This window comes from Chenopodium album, chromosome 1, assembly GCF_948465745.1.
Source record: "Chenopodium album chromosome 1, dcCheAlbu1.1, whole genome shotgun sequence".
NCBI lineage: Eukaryota > Viridiplantae > Streptophyta > Magnoliopsida > Caryophyllales > Amaranthaceae > Chenopodium > Chenopodium album.
In genome coordinates this window covers 88,856,024-88,883,178 of record NC_137834.1, presented here as the reverse complement: position 1 = coordinate 88,883,178, position 27,155 = coordinate 88,856,024, and the positions used below count along the sequence as shown (strand labels likewise).

Sequence of the window (27,155 nt, the reverse complement as noted above, 5' to 3'; positions counted from 1 at the left end):
AACATTTGGGCAATTTTTGTTTTCGGGTGAAAAAAGTCGAAAAATTCTAAAATTAAAGACTAATATCCCCGCTTTTTGAGAAATTTTGGAGATTTCTGGTAGAGCTGTTAATTATGGTAAATGGGTCGGGATTGGGTTGGTAAGAGTGGGTCGGGTCAATTTGGATTAATTCCATAACCTATGCGGGTCGGGTTTGGGTTGCGTCATGCTTGAGTAGGTCACGTCGGGTCATACTTCTTCGCGGGTTTGGGTCGGGTTAAATTAACCCAGTTGGGGTACATTCGGGTCGGGTGAACAATAGGTCGGGTTTAATTCGGGTTTTCACGGGTTAAAACAAGTTAGGGTAATTCTCGGGTTCGGTTCAAGTCAATAATTTGCGGGTGAGTATCAGGTCGGGTCATTCTCGGGTTTGAGTCGGGTTCAGTTCAAGTCAATAATTTGCGGGTTATAATTAGGTCGGGTCATTTTCAAGTCGGGTCAATAACAATTCAGGTTGAATTTGGGTCAGGTTAATAACAAGTCGGGTTGATTTCGGGTCGAGTTTATAATAGGTTGGGTTAAATTCGGGTCGCGTTAGGAACGGGTCGGGTTGAGTTCAAGTCAGGTTAGTAACATGTCGAGTTAAATTCGGGTTTTGACGGGTTAAAACGGGTTTGGGTCAATTTCGGTTTGGTTCAGGTCAATAATTTATGGCTTACATATGGGTCGGGTCATCTACAGGTCAGTTCATGTTTGCGTTTAGGTCTCACATACTCGGGTCAACTCGAATTTAGGGTTGGTTTCAGGTCGGGTTTGGGTCACTATTTTTTCGGGTTTAGATGGGTCGGTTAATAATCGGGTTTGAGTCTGTATTTCGGGTTGGGCCATTTTTTGACAGCTCTATATTCTATTCAACCTTCATTTATTAACAAAGTGCAACGAAAAAATAGGCTAATTATTTTATCATGAATTCTCAACTTAAGACTAATCACGTATAAACTTCGTACTCCGTATAATCTTACATTACTTTATTTACAATAATTTACCTTAATTCCTATAATTACATTAAATACAAAAAATTAATGATCGTTGATATAATGTAGATCTGACGGCAGACATCACTAATCTTCCTCCGAAGTTTTCATTTTTTCTTCCTTTGGAGCTTTTCACTTTTACGCTGCACACCTCCTTCTCTCTCAATCTCTCTCCTCCATTGAAGCGCGTGCTCTTAATTCTCCATTGAACCGGATTCTTGGCTTTCTCTACTCCATTGAAGCAGCTTCGAGGTAAGATGTTTTTTACTTTTTTGTACTTTTTAAATTATCGATTTTTAATTTCGCAATCTAGGGTTTATCATTGATTTGATTTTCAGTATAGTAATTTTAGGGTTCTTGTAATGTTAAAAAGTTGAAATTTTGATTATTACTGAGGTTATGAATGATTATAGTGATTGATTTTGTTGCTGGAATTCTGATATGTGCAAATTGTGTTGATATTCTTATGTGAGAAGATGCTAATGTGATTATTGGAGCCTGATTTGATAGTTGAGTCAAATTTGGCTGTTAATGTGTTGCAAGCTGTTGTTTATACATCTTGATTGTAGGATGGAACTATTAAAAATGGACCCTTTCTCCCCGAGCCCAGGGCGGCCGCCCTTCGGTTCTGGCTCGAGGGGAGGGGCCGTTCTTGTGTGATTGAGTGAGAGCCACGTTTAGAATAAGATGTTTTTTTTTTTAGTTAAAAACTTATTTTTATTGTTACACTTTTCTCGGTAGCTTTTCGGACTCTATTGGACTGTTAATTTGTGGAAAGAGGTTGTGAAAATTAAATGGCATTAAGGTTTATGTGGAGTATCGTGTAATTGAAAAATTGACCCTAGAATTATGCGGTAGTACTATAGTAGTATCGAATGCCATAATGGGGCTTTTAAGGTTTTATTAATTGTGAATAGTTGGGTGATAGGAATGTAGTTTAGCCTTTTGTGTTGAAGGATAGGTAGTTCCTACTGTTGTTTGGTTTGATGTCACTCTAAGAGCTCCAAGAGTACAACTAATACCAGATAAATTTTCTGCAGTAACATGGGAAGCTTGGAAGTTATACAAAGATTCATCGATTGTGGCTGATGCAGTTAAAATAATGTGGTTCCTGAAACAGTTAAAATTACATCCTTTATGGGAATTTTATTGGTGAATTTTGAGGAATTTGAGCTAGTCATTTAAATTGGTCGTGAGAATGCTGAGGTTTTTGCATAGAAGTGCTTTACGTCTCTAAACTTTGGAGGACAGTTCAACCCGAATGTCATTTTCTCATACATCTTAACACTACCTTTCTGAGCCCGAAGTGTAAAGTCATTTGTCATAATTCTTGGTATAAGCACTATAGACAGAACATCCTAAGAAATCAATTCTTATTCCTGTGGTGGGGGGCCTGGAGATTGGAGAAGCTTTTACCTCTTGAGTCTTGAGTTATTTCATTGGAAATTCTTTGTTAAGTTATGGAACTTGTGGATATTTTTATGTTTGATGAGATGCAAAGGCTCTTAAAAAGATGTACCTTACGCTAATAAGGTGGCCATCGTAGTAGAATATTTGTAGCTTTATGAAGCATCAATCTGAGCCTTATACTTGGTTGTTAACATCGTGAGTCCTGGCACTTGCACAAATTTTTTGGTCTTGAAATTGCATCCTGATGATTTGGATCAAATGCTCGCATTGCTATACTAACGGGTTAGTGATTTTTATGACATGTCATATTCTTATGTAGTTTTAAAAGCTTACATTTATAGATTTTCTTTATTTTTTCAAGGGTGCAAGGAGAGGGAGGTTTGCTCCATGGGAATTTGGTTGTTTGAGAACATTTCCCTTTAAAGTTCTATTTATGGAATTTCCTTCATGAATGAGCCCCTATTTGGATGTTCATATGTAGAATGCTACTTTACTTTTTAAGAGTTATTTTTTTAAAAAAAAAAAAAATCTAGATTATACTAATCTTATTAGAGTATTGATGGAATTTTGTTTTTGTGTGTTTCAATATGTGATTTCGAATAGGTATTTTTCCCAATGTTTTCATTTATACTCTTTTCCATTAACAATTTTAGAAGGTAGATTTTGGCCTTTTAGAGGGATTGGGTGCTTTGGTGTTAATGATTCAGGTTCGATTATGGCAGTACTTAACTAGATTATGCTGTGGAGGATAACAGCACTCAGCAGCAGCCACAAAGCCTACTATCATTATTAACCAGTGCAACGGGAGTGCCTCCTGCTATTGCGGACTCAACCGGGAGATAAGACTGGGTTTAGAGATGCAAGCTCTCTTGGGTATTCACTTAAAACTTTGATCATATATTGCTTAATCCCAACCAAGCTACCTATCAATCTCTGAAGAGTCATGGCATGGGATGTTGGGATGAATATTAAGTATTTTCCGAGATTTTGGATAGACCCTCCTTCATTTGACAGTTGGTGAAGTGAGATGATTGAAGGATTGTAATTGTTCTTCAGCTGTGGCCAGTGTAGATGATTACTGTAACAACAAATAAAGAACGGTCAGTGTCTTCAACTGCTGTCATTATGTAGTTGTTGGAACTTTGAGTAAGCTGCAAAATATGCTCAACCATTGACTATGAGCCAAACAGATATTTTCGTGGGGGCGTTCCCTACTCAGCGACGCGCTGCACTTCCTAGACCCGGGTGTAGTGATAAGTATGCAAGGGTTGCTAGGTCGTCGCCCAGAAGCGACGCGCCACATTGCCCGAGTGTGGTGTCAAATGAGCAAGGGCGTGCCATTGGGGCGTTCCCTACTGAGCGACGCGCTGCACTTCCCAGACCCGGGTGCAGTGATAAGTATGTAAGGGTTGCTAGGTCGTCGCCCAGAAGCGACGCGCCATATTGCCCAATTGTGGTGTCAAATAATCAAGGGCTTGGAGTTGGGATCAGGAGGGAGCGTGGGAGAAAAGAATTTAGTTTGCGGATTGGTTCTTGGAATGTGGGGTCTCTTACGGGAAAATCAGCAGAATTGGTAGAAGTAATGAAAAGACTACGCGTGAACATCATGTGCCTCCAAGAGACAAGATGGACAGGAGAAGGAGCTCGAGGCTTGGTTTTGGGGTATAAGGTATGGTATGTTGGGCAAGAAACGAGCCACAGAACAAGGAATGGTGGAGCTAGGAACGGAGTTGGTGTGGTTCTCGATGAGAGGTTGGCAAAAGAGGTGATCGAGGTCTATCGGAAGAACGATAGGTTGATAAGGCTGAAGTTGCTATGTGGCAAGGAGATTGTGAATGTTATCAGTGCTTATGCTCCCCAAGTGGGTTTAGATGCAGAAGAGAAACGACAATTTTGGGAGGACCTAGACGAGGTGGTGCAGGGTGTCCACCACTCAGAGAAGTTATATATTGGAGGGGATCTAAATGGGCACGTTGGGGCGAGCCGAGATGGCTATGAGAGTGTCCATGGAGGCTTTGGGTATGGGCAGAGGGACGCCGGTGGTGAAGCTATTATGGATTTTGCCCAATCATATGATTTAATTTTGGCTAATACTTGGTTTAAGAAGAGGGATTCACACTTGATAACTTTTCGGAATGGAGCAAATGCAACTCAAATAGACTTCCTGCTCACAAGGAGCATAGATAGACAAAGTTGCATAAACTGTAAGGTTATCCCAGGGGAGAGTGTGGTCACCCAACACCGGCTATTGGTAATGACTATTCGTCTGAAAGAGAAGGCGAAGAAAAAAGTTAGACAAGAAGAACCAAGGATAAGATGGTGGACCCTAAGGGATGCAAAAGCTAAGGTTTTTACAGAAAAGGTAATTGAAGAAGCGGATTGGGATGGAGAGGTGGATCCGGACATGACTTGGTTACGAATGAAGAACTGTTTCCTAAGAGTGGCCAAAGAGGTCTTAGGGGAAGTAAGGGGAAGAACTTCGGTACAGAGAGATACTTCGTGGTGGAATGAAGAGGTGAAAGCAGTAATTAAGCAAAAAAGGGAATGCTATCAAGCCTTAGGAAAATGTAGGAGTGATGAAACCTTTGCAGCGTATAAGGAGGCTAAGAGTAAGGCAAAGGCAGCTGTTCGCCAAGCAAAAGAAAAGGCATATCAGGAGGTTTATGAAAAGCTTGATTCCAAGGAGGGAGAAAGGATCATTTATAAGATGGCAAAGAGAAGACAAGAGGCAAGGAAGGATATTGGCATGGTGAAGTGTGTCAAAGATAAGAACCAAATGGTCCTAGTGCAAGAGGAGGGCATCAAGGACAGGTGGAAGGGGTACTTCGATGAATTATTTAATGGAAGTAATGGAGTTGTGATAGGAGATACCTCTATGAGTGATGAAGAAATCAACATGGAGTATGTGCGAAGGATTAGGAGAGTAGAGGTGGAGATTGCACTGAGGAAGATGAAACCTAAGAAGGCGGTTGGCCCTGATGGGGTACCGATAGAGGTGTGGAGGTGTTTGGGTAAGATTGGTATTGAGTGGTTAACAAACCTTTTCAACAAGATATGGACGGCTACAAGGATCCCACAAGATTGGAGGAAGAGCACCTTGGTCCCGGTTTATAAAAACAAAGGAGACGCTCAAGATTGTTCTAACTATCGAGGAATTAAGCTTATGAGCCATACTATGAAGTTGTGGGAAAGGGTGATTGAACAAAGGTTGAGGGCATGCACAAGCATTTCAGATAACCAATTTGGTTTTATGCCTGGGAGATCTACTATGGAGGCAATCCATTTGATAAGACAAATGATGGAGTTTTATAGGGTAAAGAAGAAAGATCTTCATATGGTCTTTATTGATTTAGAGAAGGCATATGACAAGGTGCCAAGAGAGATACTTTGGTGGGCAATGTTGAAGAAAGGTATCCCACGAAGGTATGTAGACCTAGTTAAGGATATGTATCGGGATGTGTCAACAAATGTGAGGACATGCGGAGGGTTGACAAAAGATTTCCCTATTACAATCGGATTGCATCAAGGGTCTGCATTAAGCCCTTTTCTTTTTGCAACGGTTCTAGATGAATTAACTAGACCAATTCAAGATGAGGTTCCATGGTGTATGCTGTTCGCAGATGATATCGTTTTGGTGGATGAGACTAAGGATGGGGTTAATGCCAAGTTGGAGCAATGGAGGCAAAGGTTGGAATCTAGAGGGTTTAAGCTAAGTCGGAGTAAGACTGAATATTTGGTATGTCGTTTTGGCACTCAGAGGGGGACAAGCAATGAAGTGGTGAGTTTGGATGGAAAGGATTTGACCATGAGTGAATGTTTTAAGTACCTAGGGTCGATCATCCAGAAGAATGGTGACATTGATCAAGACGTGACCCACAGGATTAAGTCAGGGTGGCTTAAATGGAGAGCGGCCACGGGAGTGTTATGCGACCGCAGCATTCCCTTAAAGTTGAAGGGAAAATTCTACAGGACTGCCATAAGACCAGTGTTGCTCTATGGTACAGAATGTTGGGCTTCTAAGAAAGAGCATATTAAAAAGATGGAGGTTACGGAAATGCGCATGTTAAGGTGGATGTGTGGAAACACTTTAAGAGATAGAATCAGAAATGAGGTTATTCGCAAGAAAGTAGGTGTGGCGGGCATTGTAGATAAATTAAGGGAAAATCGTCTGCGTTGGTTTGGACATGTAAGACGGAGACCCGAGGGTGCACCGGTGCGAAGAGTGGAAGAGTGGGACCATGGAGGGATTAAACGAGGAAGAGGGAGACCAAAGATGACTTGGTTGGAAGAAGTGAGGAAGGATATGAAGTGCATGGATTTACGTGAGGATGAAGTTTTGGATCGTAAGGGATGGAGGAGAAAGATTTATGTTGATGACTACACGGAATAATCAAATTTGGTTCATGTTAGCCGACCCCACTTTTGGGATTAAGGCTTTGATTGATTGATTGATTGATTGAGTGGTCCTTGTTATTGCTTTGTATGTGGGAGAATTTGTATGGTTATTCATTTTGTACTCTTAATTTATTATTGCTAACATTGGTTAAGTTTCAAGATTTTATGTTCCTTATTATTTTTTATTTATATTTTGATTAACTTGTTATATTATTAAATTTACTTGTTGTATACTTGAACAAAGTCAAATGTATTTAATAAATTAAATGAAATATGAGGTGAGGTAGTACAATTGTTCCAAAATCCCATGTGCAAAATTACTACTTATACTAATAATTTGCATAATTTAGACTTAAACTAGGAGAACATTTAAGATGTTAATATTGGCTTTTTTTTAAAAATTTTTTTTTATTTTTTTTTTAAGTTTTATTCATGAGCGTATCATGACTATTTGATGTGATATTCAATAGTGTATGCTTTAAGTGTATGTTAATATTTTTAGGACAATGTAAGATGTACATTGCAAATGATAACAAGTCAACTTCCGTTCATGTTCATGGAATAATCCTTTATGGACATACTTTTCACAATTTGTATGAACAAGTGATATATGATGTGCATGATTCGGTTAGGCATCTTTATGCCTTTTAAAAGCAAGGAGTTGGAAGATGAGTTTTGCACCAAATATAAAGGCGAATGAATGGTGAATGATGCTTTGAACATGTGCTTATGATTATTTTAGACATCGAGGACATCAATTTCAAGAAGCTAATGCTATTTGCTAAGTCCATGTCTATTGGGTCCTTTGGTGGTAATGGGAGCTTGGATCAAGGGATTTTGAGAATCCCGAAGTCTTACTTTAACTATAATATTAGGTAGTAAGACTTTGGGCGTGAAAATTCAAGAAATGTGCTAATGTCATTATAGTATTACTTGTGTTACAATTTGTAAAGGTAAGGCTAAAGGTTATACTTGATAAAGCGGGTTTAAATGAATATCCCATAAGTGGGGTGGGCTGCATGAACCAACATGAGTACTTCACATGAGGTCGCCCATCCTAGTACTACTCTTAATCATTGGGCTCATGTCAAGTGATGTGGTCACCGACCTATCGTAACCCCCCTTTATCTAGGCAGTGAGTTTGGCAAAGTTCAAGTGTAAATGAATATCTTACGCGAGTATGCAAATCGAACACAAAGCACACGAGAGGAGCTTCAATAAAAGGGAGTTTACATATAAGGTCCTGCTCCTTTGAGATGTTGTAGTCGTCTGCTTTGATGAGTAAAAATAAGCTGCTTTCCTAACACCCGCTCTGCTAAAATCTGCTCTCCAGTGCTCATAAGCTCAAGAACAAGAATGGGGCCTACTATATCTTGGGAGATTTTACTAATTTTGGTATAAGAGATGTCGATTTGGGGTATATCCATGCATTAGTATTTGTTGCTTATGGTGGATGGGTTGTTGGATCATTTTTAGTCTTTGTCAAAGACTTAAGTTTTGGAGGAGATTAATGTAGCAATAATTCTTTACACCTTGGTCACTTGGTGGTTTCTTCCTAGTTCTTTATATCAAAAGGTTTTTAGATCTCCACTGCTCCCGGATGATGATATTCCCCATTTCGGATGGTTGAGTTGACAAAGAAATTTAAAATGGAGTGGATAATATTTGGACTATTTAACGATTATGCTAGGAGAATTGAGAGATTGATGTGGGAGTTGAATTGAGTTTGAAGTGAACTATCAATCTCCTTACAAAAGAATTGATGGTTGTCAGTTAAGGGTAAAGCCTTAATTTGTGTTACATGGACTGTAGCTTAAAGTAAAGTGATGGTGTATTATGAAAGGTTGGAACTCAATATCCTACCTTTTTTTAAAAATCGAAATTTCCTACCTTATTATGTCTAATATTGATGATAAGTTTGCTGTAATGGAGGAATAACTAAGTGGCGTGATTGGAGCCCCTATCCTATATTGAAATAAACACAAAAAAAGTTGAGTGTTATGGTTGGGTTGGCTAACATTTCCATCTCATAGCATCCTATTTTCAAAGAATTATGTCCTTATTTACAAGAAATGACAATCGAACCGAGAGAGGCGCCAAATTCGAATCGATATTGTGTGACGTTCGATTAGTTCATTTTTGGAACTTAGGAGTAATGATCTTTCTACAAGCTTGTAAACCTTCACACGTCATACGAGCAACATTATACTGTACTAATGTTTCGAAGCTAAAGTGGAGGCCCAAACATGGATACATAAGGTGATCGGTTTCAATAAAAAGGTGTTTTAATTTATTGTAAATGGCCGTATATCAAGATTAAGAAGAAAAGTTGTTTGACAAACTGTAATGATATGGTTTTGTTATGAAGCAACAACGGGGAAGAAGGTACATGGGAATGAAGTTGAATATGCCATTTTTTATGAACATTCTTGGTGAATAATTTCCTCTTCAACCATGCTTGGCTTGAGTTTATTGGGTTGTAAAATGGCCATCCATTGTTATGGAAACCGTTTCACGAAGAGGCTAAGAAAACAATGGCACCTATTGATAAAGCTTTAGCTTGAAAAGTTGAAGTGAATTATTCTGTGAGTAGCACTTTTAATAAAGAGGGTATAGAATTTTAAGTCTACTTGTGAGCACTTCTAATAAAGTGGGTACTGGAGAAGCGTACAATATTTTAAGTCTACTTGTTGTATATGGCCTTGTGTGCATAAGAGGATGTCAAAACTTTCCAATAACCAAATGTTATTCAAAATCATTGTACACTATCACTAGCAAGAAGCAAGACTTGGCTATTGGTGGTGCTTGTATGTGATTGTCCGTTCATTTGCCCGTGGCGGAGGTCTAAAGACGTCATATTAGAGATTGTGGTGCCTCTCTTATTCGAAGAAGTTGAAAAGAATGAAAAGAAACGGGGCAAGGTAGCTTTTATATGAACAAATCACTATTATTGGTGGCAAATATGAGGAAATAGGGATTATTTGGTTATGCTTCAAAGTTCAAACATTGTTATGTTTTTTGTAGAAAGAACCTCTTTTTTAAAAAATTAGTAGCCTTGTAAATTGCACATTAGTGTGTATGTTGGGTAATTATTATTTTATCTTATACAATATAGGAGTGATGCTCTCCTATTAACGCTAATGCAATTAAGCCCATTTTGACAATTAATAATAATATTAATTAAACTTTAATAAAAACTAATTTTACAATCAAAACTAGTTTTCATGGACTGAAACTAATGTTTAATGATTAAAACTATTTTTAATGATATATTGTTATGTTTGTTGTATGAAACTAATGATCAACATCGTGTTTAAATGAAGAAAACTCATTTTTACTAATAAAATATTTATAATGTGAATAGAATAGATAAATTTTGAAATGACATAAATAAGCTTTAATGGCATGCCATCTTTGGAAAATGCAAAATCATGCACCAATGTACACCCTCCATTCTTTTTTGTTTAGTTCACTTTTCATTTTAATTTTTTTTTTCCACTTACTTTACTTCATTCTATTTTTGATTTATCCCTTCTACTGTCTTTCCCTTTCATGGCTTTCAACACGACAATTATTACTCCTTTCTACCCTCACTTGCATTATTTACTTGCACAAATCCACATTTTTACATCATTTTACCTTCTTTATCTTACATCCAAGCACATTGTTCGATACTCTTTTAAATTGCGTATTTATAGTAATTGAGTAGAACATAAAAAAATTTAAAAAATTAAAAAATAAAGGTGGTGCAAATATGTATTTGTATCATTTCAGGTTGGCCGAATTTTAAAGGATTTTAATTAACAAAACCAAAATCATTCAATTTAGTATGGGGTGTTCAATAATCCATAATCTCATATGAACATCAAATTCTTTGTTTAACTCAAATGAAGGATTCCCCATGTCTTCCCACTAATGGCTTTAAGCCCCTTATAATCTATTCTAATTACTCTAATAGTGTATACCTATTTTAAAATCCTAAAAGACATTGAATTCAAATTTGTGTTGTGAGAACCCAATCAACACATCATTTATTCCCATGACATTATGACAACATGGTATTGAATCGGATTTGGATTTTCTAACCATGGATATTAATATACGAGATATTAATTATTCACCTCATGGACTCTTATGACTGATCAATGCTTGATGAGAAGATGCTTATTCAAAATTAAGGTGTAATTACTCAATTTTATAATTTATTCTATCCTAGGTGTCATGGTCCGGGAGTTTGGACCCCGAAATGTGTGGCGCGCTCTAGCCTTTTGACAGTAAGAGCGCTAGCAAGAACGCTAGCCTTGAGCGGAAAAGGAGCTTGTGAGCACAAAACAACACAAGCGGGCAATTAAATCAAGGGAGCACTCACGTCTATTTGGGCGACAGAGTGCGGGTGGTTGGGGCGTGTGACGGCCGATACTTCAAGGCGGGCACAAGCGGGTCTGAACCACGAGTTCTTAGTGTATCAAGTTGGTTGGAGGGGAGCTATTATGCAAGTAAGACACTATATCTATAAAGGTCTATCAACAAACAAGCATAAAAGCAAGGCAACACTTGGTAGAAGGCTTGATTAAAGGTTCAAAGCTGATAGATAATTCTTGGAGTGAGACTTTCTTTTTTCAAGCGGCTAGACATAGTAGTTCTTTTTTTCCTCCATCAGTCTGCCCCTTCTTTCTATCCTTAATAAGAGTGAAGATTTCATTAATCATTCACCCTCTAAAGAGTTTTAATTTGATTACAAGGAGAATCCCTAGCGAACAGTGAATTACAGTAACACAATAATGGGACCTCAAGCTTAGAAAACATAAACTAAACTCTAAGAAAGCATCTAAAGGGAATCTAATACATAAAAAGGAGCCAGATTCTAACACTAGGGCTTTCTTTTTGGAGACACAGTTTCAATTATTATTTCTGGGTAAGGGAGACCGGGGAGAGGGTCATTAGCTGCTCTTTTATCGAGGACAGCTTGCCCTCTTTGTTTAACTTCTAACTTACAGAAAGGCAGGTGTCTCTTTACTGGAATTTAATTGGAAATGGTGCTTTTTGCCTTCGGTATCCCTTCTGCCTGCATCATATATAGCAGCTGAAATTGCTCTGTTTTTTCTCCCAACATTCTAGCCTATTATCAGTAATTCAGTACAACCTCTTTCCAAAATTAGTTTTGTTGATATGCAGGGTTTCAAACTTCCAATTGAAGGTAAATTGAGGAGATTGATAAACTAAATAGTTTTGAGAAAATATTGTACAAGCACGCGGAGGAACAATAACCTTTTGAACCCCACTTGCAGATCTGTTTACTTACTTTTTCTTCATTTTTTTTGCTGTCTTTATACGCTATAATATGAAGAGATGGGACTCAGAAATGAGTACTAGTTTGGCCAGTTGGAAGATATGCTGATTGCTTTGTCAAATATGCTTATAGTGTAAGCTAATTGCTTTTGGATGTTTCACACTTGTGTGTATAGCCAACCTGTCTCTTAACTGGACAGAGGAATTAGTGTTTAAACTCGAACTCTGGAAGTGACTCTGGGGCTAATGAATAGTGACCGAACTTTGACTTGCTTGCAAAGTTTTATGAGTTTGAAATTTGTTACATTTATATTGATATTGATTTTAGGTGGTAGTATACATCATTTGAAAACCATATTTGCTTGCTTCCGTTTATGGATTGAGAAGGAATGAATACTTCTGCTTAATATTTCTTGTCTTGACAGATTTTTTTTTTTACTATAAATTTATAAAAGCAGTTTTTATTTCTACTTAAAAAAAAGAAAAAAGGAAAAAAAGAGCATATTTATGTTTGTAATATCTTAATTATATAACTAACCTTTTATTCTTTCAATGCTTCTTGCAGAGCTCACATTTGAGTAATCAATCCTGCTATTTTATCTGGAGAAATGAGTGGAAGTAGCAAGAGACGCCATTCAAAATGGGACCATAAAGATGCTGAAGCACTACCTGAAAACTTTTATGATAGGGCTCAGACACGGAGGGTAGGTAGTTTTTATCATGATGGAATAGGTTAATGGTCTTGCTTAGGGGTAATTTTTGGTATATTAAGCTGACTTTGTAGATGATAATTTCAATTGACAGCCTAGAGAGCCCCTTTCACCTGATAGAGGTTCACGTAGACACGATAGTCGCAGCAAAGAAAGCGCAATGACTTGGGATAGAGAAGGTAATTGCACAAGAATCTCTCCAGGACTAGATGAATGGAGACCTCGGCATTCAAGTCGGTCCCCCAGGAATGGTTGGGGTCGATCACACCGGTACGACTTGTAAGATGCCATGTCCTGTTCTTTTTATGTTTCTTTGGATTTTGTAATTAGAATTTTGATTGATATCCCTATTCTCTTCCATAGATCTAACAGGCACTCTTTTTTCTTTTTTTTCTTTTTTTTTTTTTTCATCTTATTATTGTTATATCCTACATGAAATATTGTAGACTAGGTTTTTCAAAGTGGTTAATATGTTGAAACAAGGGGTAGACAATCATTCACTTTAAACTTGTAGTTTACCCTTTACCATTTGATTCATGTCTCCCTTCTGTTATCAGCTTATTGTGCTAGATGCTTAAAGGTTTTTTTTTTTTTTTTATATTTTATTTTATTTATTTATTTTTATTGGTTTTTCCTAATCTCCTAAGATTTGGTTTGATGTCTAGGATTAGTAAGAGCAGGAGCAGGAGCCGGAGCCAGAGTCCAGCTCATAATTTTAGACGGGAGCCAGCAGTGAATGATAGGAGTAGAAGCAGATCTGGAGTTCCAGCACAAATATGTAGAGATTTTTCTTCTGGAAGATGCAGGAGAGGGAGTAGCTGTCATTTTCTTCACCAGGATGAAATGTATGATAATAGGCGACTGGAATGCAGCTCACCAGAAGATTGGGAAAGTAGACGTCGAAAGACTGGAGGTTCAAGATATTCTCCTGATGACACCAAAGACTGTGCTACAAGGACTGAAAAATCTGCTCATATCTGTAACGAATTTTTGAAGGGTAGGTGTAGAAGAGGTGATTCGTGCAGGTATGTGCATGATGATTCTGCTGGTGATGTGTTTGATAAAGGAGTTGAAGATGTCTACAGGAACCGGGATCATGACCTTCGAAGTAGAGATATCTATCCTGATCATGATCATAGAAGTAGGGATACCTATCGTGATCTTGACCACAGACGGAGGGATACTTATCCTGACCGAAATCATGAATTTGAGCCTCCTAAAAGAGGTGAAACTCCATGCAAGTTTTTTGCTGCTGGAAATTGTCGTAATGGAACTCGTTGCAAATTTTCTCATCAGGTTCAGGAAATATATAGTCCAGATAGGAGGTCCCGAGGTGATAGGCGCGGCCCAGACCATAAAAGTGAGGGTGGCCAGGTTTGGGAAGGTCCAAGATGGAGTGATGCGACTGCTGTCTCAACTGTTCCAGCAGTGCAAGGTTGGGGAGAGGACAAGAATGAAAGGAAAGAAATGACTACAGCAAGATATAAAGGTGATGGGAGGGGTCCAGACCATAAATATGAGGGTGACCGAGGTTGGGATGGTCCAAGTTGGTGTGATGTTACTACAGTACCTAATAATCCTGCAGCCCATGGTTGGGAAGATGATAAAAATGAGATCACAGAAGTGGCCAAAGACATGGCTGGATCAAGACCTGGGGATGATTGTTGGAGCCATGACATGCTAGACATAAAACAAACACGAGAAACATCGACTAATTTAGGCAAATCTCAGATCCAGGACAAAAAGCAGGCACTTCAGTGGAAGATAGAAAATAACGTCCCTGGCTTGACGGAAAATTTTTCTGGTGATATGGAGATTTCCCCTCGGGATATTAAACAGCAGGGCATGAACTCTTCATCTTCACAAACTGCACCTAACATTTCTTTTTCAGCTGTTCAGCAAGATGTGGCTGGAGAAGCTTCATATGAGAAGCATTACCAAGCTGGATTCCAGGAACAGAAAGTATTTCATGATCCTTTTGCTGACCAGAATCCAGATTATAAGGATAATAAACCTATGTTGAATTCTGGGGAAAGGAGAGATGTTCGAGATCATGATGGCTCATGTATTGTTCAGAATCAACCATTGAATCTCCCACAAGGGCAAGGTAATTTTCAGCCTGATCAGAGTGTCAATGTTCGCACTAATACAAACATAAATCCCCCACTTGGGCAAACTCAGCTGTCTCTCCCTTCTCATTCTCTTCCTGGACAAAGTCAGCCATCAATTCCTTCGCATCCTCCTGGAAAAATTCAGCTGTCAATCCCTCCACAATCTCCTCTTGGACAAAGTCAGTTCTCACTCTTTTCGCATCCTCCTGGACAAAATCAGCCGTCACTCTCTTCACATCCGCCCCCAGGACAAAATCAGCTGCCACTCCCTGGACCTCCCCCTGTACAAAATCAGCTGCCGCTTCCTGGACCTCCTCCCCCTGGACAAAATCAGCTGCCGCTCCCTGGACCTCCTCCCCCTGGACAAAATCAACTGCCGCTCCCTGGACCTCCTCCTCCCGGACAAATTCAGCTGCCATTTCCTGGACTTCCTTCCCCTGGACAAAATCAGCTATCACTCTCATCACAGAATGCTGGACAGGGTCAGTTGTCACCATCTTCACATCTTTCTCAAGGAGAGGCAATGCAAAGGCAACTTTCGCATAATCCATCGGCCTTTTTGGATAAAAAGGTTGATGGGTCTCATGCGGTCAGTTTAGCTTCATCTGAAGCTGCTCCAGAATCTGCTACTGCTCAAAGCTCTGTTAGCAATGAGCAACTGGCACAACTCTCCCATCTCACCGCTTCTCTGACCCAACTACTTGAAAGCAGGCAGCAGCTTTCACAATTTTCGACTGCTGTTACTCCCTGTAGTTTGTCTAATCCACCTGACATAGCAGAACCTATTCCTCCAGTTTCTGCTGCTATAATCCAGCTAAATCAAGCTCCTGAAGCACTAAAGCCATATGATCCTTTATGTAATAGCGTTGAGCCAAAGATGCCAAACTTGGGTAATCATTTGTTGAGTGTTGAGCAGAACATCTCAAAGAATGAAATACATAACAAGGATGACGTGACTCAGCAAGAGCCTCTTGCAGCATCCAAGGATGAGAAATATGGCAAAACAACAGATGAAGGAATAATTAAGGCACCGGAAAACGGGCCTTCTCAGGATATGGGTGCAGATGATGGAGCTGATGACGATAAAAAGTTGAAAGATACAAAGGGACTCCGTCAATTCAAATTTGCATTAGCAGAGTTTGTGAAGGAGCTTTTAAAGCCTTCATGGAAGGATGGTCATGTAAGCAAAGATGCCTACAAGACAATAGTGAAGAAAGTGGTTGACAAAGTTACAGAGACACTAGGGCCTCAAATTCCTCAAACGAAAGAGAAAATAGACATGTATCTGTCGTGCTCAAAGCAAAAAATTGACAAACTTGTACAGGTGAGTTTCTGTTTTCAAATTTTCACCTTTAGATCCTGCTATCATAGATATTGCAGAATCTCTTTCATAGAAGCAAAAGCTAGCGAAACTCAACTGAACCTAATTTGTGTTCTTGCAGGCATACGTTGGGAAACATCAAAAGAGCTAAATCTGACTAAAGGATTGCTGTATTGAATATGATTTTCCTGTACCATATTAGTGGTAGCTGGGTCTTTTAAAATTCTTGTACATTCATTTTATGCATTAGAGGTAATCCTTTTTCTGCATGTATTTTTGCTCTTTAGATAAATTAGCTAGCTTGTAATGTATGGGATAAATCTATGAATTTGATTTTGTTAGTTTGGCATTTCTTTGAGGTAGTCATTTATTGTTTTTGGCGATATGCCACTCAAGAATATTTTGCTAGCACAGAATGCTGGGCAGTTTTCGACTTTGGACTCGTGATCAAATGCAAGTGGTATAGCTTTGTAACAATATAGCTGTGTTTTGTTTCGTCCTGCAGGCTGTAATTCATTACATAGGAGTGTAACTAAATGAAGTTATAGCACACCCATCTAATCATCTTCTATGCCTGACAGGTGGTCACTTCTGCAGTTTTGCGTTCAGGTAGAATATTACTTGGTCTGAAATCCGAAAGGTTGTGTTTCTACCACCATAAATGGCTTAGTGAACTTGCATGGTTGAACACATTCTAATCTGTTTGAGTTGTATAACTTGTATTGTCAACTTACTGCTTTTATGGTAGAATAATTGTTTGGTTCAAAAAAATTACGTAGTCACAATTTTGACTTAAAGACAGTGGAAATTAACAAGAAGCAAATTTAAGTATGGTTCAAGTACCTTACTAATTCAATCAAATTAAGAAATGATAAAAAATGATCTCTTTCATGAGTTTGTAAGCAAATCTGATTGAATATAAATCCAATCAACTTAAACTTTTGGTTACGTCGGTCTCCAAGCAGGACATCAATGTAAACTTTTGGTTTCTCCGTGTGAAATATTTAGCCCTATGTATAAGGGGATACGCTATCAGAATCGAACTCGTGGAAATGGCCAAGTTAAAAGGCATGGGGACGATAATAATGATTGCTCTCTTGCAACTCCAAAAATGTTGAATTAGATGTTGAGTAAGCTTAGGGTTCAACGACTTGCAAACAATATTTTTTGTTTAGAATTCTATCACATAACAAAGGGGCATCGTGGATGATGTCATGTGTGCAATCTTGAAGAAACAAACTTCCAGTTAAAGGGAGACAAATACATGCCTTCGATTCCCCAAAAAACCAATACCTTGGATTTTACTCATAGATTCATCACTTACCTATACTTAATTTATGTAGAGAATTGCTTTATAAATTACAAGCATTATACAAGTATATGCTACTTGTAAATTATTCCTCTTAATCAAAGTAAGTTTACACTTGCATATACATGACCTTGGGTTTTTTTGGAATTGGAAATATAAAATACTTGTTGCCTTACATTAGCATGTGGAAGTTATACACATATAGTTTCTCCCTCATTTATTTATTACTTATAATGATGTACTTGTACAAAACTACAAATGTATTTCTGTTAATCTTTCTTTAAGTGATAAGTCATAAGTATATGATTAATCTTGTTTAGTTTGTAACATCATAATAATAATAATAATAATAATAATAATAATAATAATAATAATAATAATAAAAAACTCACAAGGTACATGCGTTGGTAAGGGTGAAAATAAAAGGTTGTTAGTTGTTCTTATATAATAAAGGTTTGCAATATATATATTTGGTTTGGTTTGGATTTACTACATATTGTTCAAGTCAATGCATGTATGTAAAGCTGAATTTGATTTAGGCATTTATCAAGTGACGCAAAGGTTAATATCAAGGTTTTTGGGTTTCTTGAGGTCAAGACAATATTGATTAGGAATTGATCTGAGTTACTATTCTAGTTCATCATTGGTACAATCTATTATATGATGATCTCTCTAATTTCTTGTGGTGATATATTTTATTTTATGTCATTAACATATACAAAGTTTTTGTTATATATGCTTACAAATATCTAGGTTTAGGCCGTTTAGCATGACTTTCAAAGACTGAATCATGCACTACAAGCTCCCATGACTTGATAAATGACTCCTTTTCAATTAAGAAACTCAGAGTTAGGGTCATTTTAGGTAAGTGTCCAATTTAGTTCAAGTTTGAATTATTTAGTTTCTATTTGATCAATTTATCACTTACTTGTTTGACAGTTACAAAATGCTTAATACGTTTACATATTTTAGGTCAAAACTGAGTCTAAATTTGAGAAATTTTATTCGAAATAGTCATTAAAACTCACAAAAAATATAATAGTGATTTTGAGATATTATTGAGTTCGGAAGAGGGGTTTGCCGGCTCGCCACTCAAGATGATATAAAGTTGTTCCAACACTTCGAAATTGTAGCCATGAGTACAATTTGTAAAAGGTCAATACCTATAGCTTAGACCCGTGAGCTAAACAAAATCAAGGAAAGCCTCAAATTCTTGAACACTGACTCACAATCAAGCCAAATCAAAGTCAAGCATTTTAGCTCAGAGTTATATTGTTGAATTAAAAACATGTATACACTGCAAAATGCATGTTACTTTTTTCCTGAACTTTAAAATTGAAATTCATAAAGTATTTAATGCACATTAAGTTATAAGTACATAAAATAAATACTACAAAAAATTGAGTAAAATTGATACTATAAGAATATAATCTTTAAAAATTGAGCTATATTTTGATGAAAAGTTGTACATGAAAAAAATGCATCTTTGACTATAAAGTAGACAATCATACTAAGACAAAGAAAAATGGCTAAAATCATGAAACAAACTGATACAATACTTTAGTTGACTGTATGGGTCTTAAGCTAATTTTAGAGAAATTATTTATATTGCGAATTATAAGTCATGGTACAATTGTTAGAAAGAATGTCAAATGAACAAGTACATAACTTTGGATGAATGTATGAATTTATAAATTGGAGCAAACTTCATCATTCTCTTGCCAAAATCATGCAAGGAAATGATTAAATTGAAAGTTTGATCGATTTATTAATTAAGCATTCACTATCTTTTGACTAATTTAATTCAAAAAGAATAAATTGAGCTAAGTTATAAACCGTTTCTAGTAGTTTAGTGTTACTTATAGTTTGCATATCGGATTAAAGTAGTTTCCTTTTTTTATTTTTTTATTTTTTTGGGTTGTTTATAAAAAATTTAATCTAATTCAAAATTTCATTGTACATACAATGCAACTTGTACGGTACAATATTTATAGTCTCAACGATAAAAACTCTAAAATAGTGGTAACACCAAACAAATTCATCAACATAAAAATCAAGTTTCGTATACGGAATAATATATAACTTTAACAGCAGTTAACCAAATTAACCGATTCCAGTCCAATACTCTATCACCATATATATCACTCAACTCAATCATATACTAACTTTCAAACCCAAAAACAATACGAAAAAAAAAATGTAAATCAAATTTTAAATCAATAGAAAAATGAAAAAAAAATATATACTCAAAATTATAGAGAAAAAAATAGGGAAAATAGGAGTGATGAGCCATTAAATAATGTAATGATTCAAAGGGTGATGTACAAATGGTTGCAGTGCAACTCTCCACACGTAATCTTTTCACAACCAGCCATTTTCAAATTTTCATGCATCTCTCTTATCATAGCATGCGTTTCTTCTTTGCATGCTCATGTTTTTTATTTTATACTATAGTTTTCATCATTATATTAGCTTTTTTCCAAATTATATTTACTACTATAGTATACATACATATATATAGTTTATATAATATAAATCATTTTTCATAAAACTAAAATAAATTAAAGTCTCACGTCACTAAATTTTATTCCCGGAGAACTCATTTTCCGGCAACTTGCAAACACTTAATTTGTTACATATCATACGTATATGTAGTGAATCTATATTTATATATTCTCAATTTGATCTTATATTATACATTTATATGATTATATTATATAGTTTGCCATGAAAAAAAGGTAGACGGACCAATCTTCATAGCCTGAAACTAACTGTACTATGACCATTACTTTTGGCGCCATATATCTTGGTCAATCATATCCTAACAAACTTTTTTTCTTCTTCATTCTGTTTTTCTTAAATTCTCACATGCATTGTCCAAACATACAAATTAAATGAATTAACTACAAAATTGTAAATTTCGTAACCTTTATATAATTAATTAAACAAACTAAATTAATTAATCTAAATTCAATTAGTACATGTATAAGTACACCTATGCAAACGCGCACATACACGCGCATACATACACACGTAGGGTACATACATACATGTCAATAGAATAGAACAATTTCTGAGTTAACTATAATGCTAAGCTAGTACATCCTATTACTTAGCTTATTGTTTAATTATTGACAATAGCATTATAGTTATTTCTCAATAATAATGCTAATGATTTTATCTATTACAACAATGCAACATCGTACGTACATACATAGACCCTAGGGATTACATATAACCCTAGGGATTACATATATAATCAATTTCGATATTAAACTAATCAATCAATTAATTAATTACCTCCATGTTGAAAAATCATCCCCTCGTGATGATGATTACCGTTATTATTACTATCCCTAAAAAGCACCACTTTTGAGCTCCCGGGGCTAGAGTAGGGACTAAAGAGTGAGGCTGAGGCCGAGGCTGAGACCGAGGGAGGCGGTGGCCAATCGGAAGGCGACAAGGTGGGGACGGGTGGTGGTTGGTGATTGGAGGATCCGGATTGAAGTTGACGGATTTGTCTCTTAAGAAACTTAACATAACGAATAGCCTCATCAAGCATAGAGGCAGTATCCATTTTAACACCACCGGGTACTAACCGTTGGAGGATCCGAATCTTTTCGGATATCCGTTCCCTCCTATGTCGGGCCGCCACACTTTGCGGGTCATTACTGATCCGAACATTTCTTCTCTTTGGCTTACGGATAGCTGCCGGGTCAATATCCACGGGTTGCATAACCGCGATCCGGTACATCATTTCTTTCATAGCTCCTAGCTCCTCTTCTTCCTCAAACTCATGTTCATCTTCCTCTAATATAATTTGTTCTTGTATGTTTGTTTGTTTGATGATGTATGATGATGATGATGATGATAAAATGGATGGTTGAGATGAGTGTGGTGTAGGAAGATTATGGTAGGTTTGCCATACCGGATTATTATTATCATGTATAAATGGATGAACATGATGATTATGATGTTCATGATGATGTTCATGTTGATGTTGATGATCATGATGATGATGATGATGATGATGATCCATGTCCATGGAAAAGTTAAGGCTTTTCTCCCAATGGATGATGGTGGAGTTGTGGTTTATGTGGAGTTTATTATTATTATTATTATGTATGTGGTTGATGTCCATGACATGAGTAAAATATAATGAAGGTTTATGTGATTTTGGAGTGGAGAAAAATAATAAAAAGAGAGGAAAGAATGAATTGCAAACCCTATTTAATGAAGGGCTTAAAAAGGTGGCCTTACCATCCTATGCATAAATTTCAACACATTATGATCTTTCTATTCAAGGACATATGATTAGGGTTTGACGTATGTATACTCCAATAGCCTTTTAAGGGTTGTCAAAAATAAGTTTATATTCGTTATATATTTTGCACCTCTTATATTAAGTACACGTGAAAACGTCCGTATAAAACTAAATATAATTTTAATGTTATTAGATTTTAGGCGACTAGAAGTGGTAGGATGCAACGCGTGATATCTCTTAACTTAGCTTCTCTAGTGAGGAATACGTACTACATATATAATATATCAAGTTGGCTTTAGCCATTACATTACCAGTGAAATTGCAACGTAGGTATGGACGCGTGGCGCTAAGCCAAATATATAATAAATATCTAGTATTTTGAATGTAATAATTTGGAACAAAAATAATACGGAGTACTAACTTTATTATTTAAAGAGTAAACTAAAGTTATTTAAATTATGTGTAAGATTGAATTTTTTTTTAAAAAGGGGTGAATCATATACTCTCAAAACATTATAATGTAAATAGAAAGTTCCAATTTTAACAACAAAAGGACGACAACTCATACAAAAATGATTTAAAGTTTAAATTAATTACTTCATATATTGTAGATGGGTTGCATACTTGTGTTTCACATTATAGATTCCGATCCATCTAAAATGACTTCAAAAATGCTGATGATAGATAAATAAATAAGATCGATCAACTTTTAATCCAAAAGGTATAAAATTCAATGGCCACAACAAAATAAAATTAATTACTGTAGCAAAACTAGTATAATAATTAATAATGGTTTAAAACAATAATAAAACTACACCCTTTCAACGTAACACTTATAGGGTTTGTTCATACACATGCACAAGGAATACTCCCTCCTTCGAAAATTAATGATTTCATTTTTTTTTTTTTTGAAACATTAATGATTTCATTTTTCTATTTCAAATGTGTATAATAAAATTAAAAGTTTTTATACTCGGTACTTTGTCGTATAAATTTTTATTCATACACGGTACTTTGAATTGCTTTATGTTTTCAAGATTAAACGATTTTCATTTCTCTCTTATATATTTTCCAATCAATTCTTTACATTAATTTGAAATGAATGGAATATTAATTAAAAAGAACAAAAGTATTGCAACCATAATAATATTAATCATACTAATATGAAACTGAAACTCATGCCTAGTTTGATCTATCCATCCCAAGTTAGCCAAACATAGCATATGGCACTATGAAAAGACAATGATGCCCCTCTTCTTTTTATTACTTTAACACAAATTTCTCTCCCAAATCCCAACACATTTGAGAGGTAAAAAAAAATGGATGGTTAAAAACTAAAGTTTTGAGTTATGACAATAAATTCTGTACAAGAAAAGGGGATTTTGGTAGTGATAAGTACTAAATAGAAATGATTAAGCTAGGGAAAGTGGAACTATTAAGAAAAGCTATACATACACAACTAGATTACGTACTAGTAGCAATTGTACAAAAAAGAGAGGAATTGGAAATCTTAATTTTACTATGGTAGAGAGGTCACCGCTTTTATTGCAAGTAACGTTTAATAAGGAGTCTAGCTATTACCAAGATTGAGGGGACGAAAAAAGAAATAATAATCCTAAACTCTTATCGGTGAGATAAATGAAACGCATGCCTCGTGTTAGCCTATATAATAATTACTTTGTATGTAACAAAGTCATCCTATATTACATAACAATTCAACCCTGAATAAATGAATTAATCAATCTTCTTAACATCACAGTTCAACTTCCACTTTAGATTTGAATTAGGTACTAGTAATGCACCAAAATGTTGAGAATTGCGATGAAACTAATTAAGCTAGTCTCATATATGAACTAATTAAGTTGTTACAAATAACAAACTAGGGATTATAGGGTTTTAATCCTAACTAAGTAATTAATTAGAAATATTTTTCTTCCTAGGGAATCAAAAGTAAAAAGGATTTTGCCCAAAAAGAATTATTAATACGGATTTATACCAATTAAAATAATATTAAAACTAATTATTATTATTTTTATTAGAAGTCACTTGTATATTGGGCAACACTATTTATAAGTTTTTACTAAAACAAAACTATTCTTACTTAATAATATTTCTTTAAGTTGTAGAAGGCACATAAAAGTGATTTAAAAAAAAAAAAACAATAAACAAAAGTGATATCAAATACTCATAATTTAAATAGTTTTTTTTAAAAAAAAAAATAAAAAATAAAAAATAAAAATAGTTCACTATAGTAAATGTACATTGTATTTACCTAGCTAATTTATTTAGAATCAATCTTAAATTTTACGTACTTGTCTAAACTTAACAAAATTTATCCAAACTTATTCTAGTTGCAAATCGAAATGGGTAGTTATACTACCATTATTATTTTTTTTTCTAAATTTATTTTATCGAAACTTATATATTAAAACTAAAGTATAGTGCTTTTTTTTTTTTGACAATAAGTATAGTGCTATTTGTTTATATATTGAAGCTAACTTAACTTTATATATTGATTATTGAAGCTTAGTTTACAACTTGATGTCTTGATGATAAGCTATTTGTTTTCCCATCATGCCTTCCTCCCTTTAATAGTTTAATGTCTCATTTTTCTAACGTTTTGTCATTATTATTTGATAAATTAAAAATTTAACATTTTGTTTATAAATTTATAGAAGTTGTACCATTTGTTTTATCGAAAAGACAATAATCGGTTTGGTAATGATTGGCAAGTGACATATATTAGCATCCGATCAATAATTATTCAACTGTTAATCTTATCTGGATTTTTTTCTTTTTTTAATACTACATATTTTGTAAAGTTCAGGAAGAATTTCACATAACAAATTAAAATTAAAAAAGGTTCGAGATAAAATAAAAGTAAAAAAAAATAAAAAATAAAAAAATAAAATAAAATAAATAAATAAAAAATAATAATAATAATAATAATAATAACAAATGTGTGCTGATCATTGTGCTACGTTGTTTGCGATCTGGATCTCGAAGAAGTTAATACGATTCAGTACTTATATATGTTATGGGTTGACTTGCAATACACAGCATTTATTATTTATATTCTGTGAGAGATTGCAATAATAATACTTCTAATAAATTGTTGCATAATAATAATTATACATGACCAAAGCTGCTTATTTTAAAAAAGGAAGCCCCAGCTAATCAATTTGATAAACAAAATTTGTTTATCAAATGGCAAAATGGTAAATAAAACAACATAAATGTCCAGTCATCATGGCATTTTCGTAAATATATCAACTTTCACCCGAGATTTGATTTGCATTAATTTATTGCTAGTTCTTAAAATAATTCATTTAAAAATAAATAAATAAAAAACTTTAAACTGATTTGACATATCGTTGGACAAACATGTGCATAAAGAAAAGAATTGCTTTGTCAAATTAAATATCGAGATGTTTTGAGGCATTATTTACTATTTCTTCAAAGTTTGAAATTTTATACTAATCAACAAAGGAGCTAACTGTGACTTAATTTTGCGTTGTGATTAAGCTATAATAAGGTCCTACTACAATTAAAAAGTTAATAAGCTAAGAAAAAGTAGGTCACTATTTTACAATCAAAATTAAAACTTAATTGGTGTGTAGTTCCATGTTAAGTGAATAACTCAACTACACATCCTAACCCCTCGTGTGTCCCCGGCCCTCAATATAACTTGACTAGTCAAACCTCTTTAAAATAGGGAAAGAACAATATGGAGTAAGAAAATCTCCTATTAAATGGAAGGTCTTTGCTATGAGTCTATGACCTTTAAATCAAATTAAAACAACTTCTACAAAGTGCATGATACAACTTATTTTGATCAATCAAAGATGTACTTAGAATATTATTTTTAAGAGACGAAAACTATGAATTTGTTTGAATTATCTTTAGTTCCATACTAGTAAAAATAATATGAAGTCGTACATTATGGAGAGATCAGGTTGCGCCCGTCCCCTTCTGCCCATGATTATGTGGTGTATTACGTTAAGGAAGCTAAAATTTGATGATTTTGGTTTTAGACTTAATTTCCTTATTAGTTTTAGAACTAGATAAGACTTAAAACTTTAGTGTACTCAGTGTAAGATTCATAGTTGTAACATACAAAGTATTCATCTATCAATCGAGGAATATCTTTCCTTAATTTTCTAAACATTAGCCATCACATCAACATCAATCAATCATTGACAACACATTATCAAATCATATGATATAACATCACGACATTATTGTGTTAAATAATAATAATAATAATAATAATAATAATAATAATAATAATAATAATAATATATTAATGTTTCATGTTAATTCTACGTGTGATCAACAATTTTATTATATATATATATATATTTGGGTAGTGCACTACAATATCATTGCGACGTAAAGTTTGGAGAAGAAAAAGGAGGCATACAATGTCATATGTGAATATATGTATATGTGATGATCTTATGGACTTTTTACAATTAAGAAGCTTTAATATCTTTGATCCTTCTTCACGTAAGGTAAATATGGCACCTAACTTTACTAGAAGTGAATACTTAATGTTAATTACGTATTCTTCAAATTTAGAATGTTGTTAGAAAATGCCACTTAATTATGCAAACGTAATTATGTTTTTATCGAAAAGACTATCCATTTAACAATCGATATAATCTCTAAGAACTTACCATATGTTTTATTTGAATATTATCTAATATCATTCACATATACCAAACCAAGTAGCTTTCAAAATGGATATATATATATTATAGAGTATTATATTATTATCTAGTCGGAAATTTTTTTTTAAATAAAATTAGTGTACGAACATGCTAAAGATTTGTCAATATGTAATAAGAGTACGCTATGCTTAACTAGTTGACTATCCTCTAATATTCATGGCGCCCCATATTACGTTAGACAATTTCTTAGTATTAATTAGTTAATTATTTTGATTTTATCTATAATGAAAACCTTAGTTAATATAACTTTCAAGAAGATCAAATTAGTACGGTAGAGTTGATATAACATCAATATATAGTTAAGAATAATTATGATTTTATCGAAATTGTACTTTTAGTTACAAATCCAAACACTAGTATTTTATATCGGGAGCCCATAATCATCCATGTTAAAGTAAATACTTCTTCCATTCTTTTTTTATTGCACCATAGGAGGTTGACACAAGATTTTTGGTAATGGAAAAAAAGGATGAGAGAGAAAGGTAAAAATACAAAATTACCCATGTGATGGTATACATAAACTAAATAATCATGTGTTGAAAAGTAAGAGTATATTTGGTATTTGTAGTGTGAACACAAGTATTTTTTTTTTTCTTAAAA

At 34.9% G+C, this 27,155-nt stretch overlaps 2 protein-coding genes across 5 annotated transcripts; one reads left to right on the top strand and one right to left on the bottom strand.

Moving 5' to 3' along the window:
• Window positions 1-1,119: 1,119 nt before the first annotated feature.
• Window positions 1,120-16,598, top strand: LOC145562119 (uncharacterized). Of its 4 annotated transcripts, none has more exons than XM_081622323.1 (6): window positions 1,120-1,265; window positions 2,054-2,705; window positions 12,673-12,811; window positions 12,912-13,087; window positions 13,483-16,252; window positions 16,371-16,598. In XM_081622323.1, exons 3-6 carry the CDS (start codon window positions 12,716-12,718, stop codon window positions 16,398-16,400), a joined length of 3,072 nt encoding a protein of 1,023 aa, XP_081478449.1. In that variant the 5' UTR covers window positions 1,120-1,265; window positions 2,054-2,705; window positions 12,673-12,715; the 3' UTR covers window positions 16,401-16,598. The 4 variants fall into 4 exon arrangements, with proteins under 4 accessions (XP_081478449.1, XP_081478429.1, XP_081478442.1 ...); XM_081622303.1 differs by having other exon boundaries at window positions 13,465-16,252; XM_081622316.1 differs by having other exon boundaries at window positions 12,912-13,096.
• Window positions 16,599-20,850: 4,252 nt separating this feature from the next.
• LOC145638624 (uncharacterized) lies at window positions 20,851-21,745 on the bottom strand. Its single transcript, XM_081689613.1, has one exon. The coding sequence runs from the start codon at window positions 21,697-21,699 to the stop codon at window positions 20,851-20,853; it is 849 nt and encodes a 282-aa protein (XP_081545739.1). The 5' UTR covers window positions 21,700-21,745.
• Window positions 21,746-27,155: the final 5,410 nt, after the last annotated feature.

Excerpts from the sequence above, each read along its gene's own strand:
- LOC145562119 (XM_081622309.1), top strand. The coding sequence starts at position 12,716 with ATGAGTGGAAGTAGCAAGAGACGCCATTCAAAATGGGACCATAAAGAT. Across the intron at positions 12,812-12,911 it reads ATAGGGCTCAGACACGGAGG|CCTAGAGAGCCCCTTTCACC; the intron begins GTAGGTAGTTTT and ends TTCAATTGACAG. Across the intron at positions 16,253-16,370 it reads AAATTGACAAACTTGTACAG|GCATACGTTGGGAAACATCA; the intron begins GTGAGTTTCTGT and ends GTGTTCTTGCAG.
- LOC145638624 (XM_081689613.1), bottom strand. The coding sequence starts at position 21,699 with ATGGACATCAACCACATACATAATAATAATAATAATAAACTCCACATA.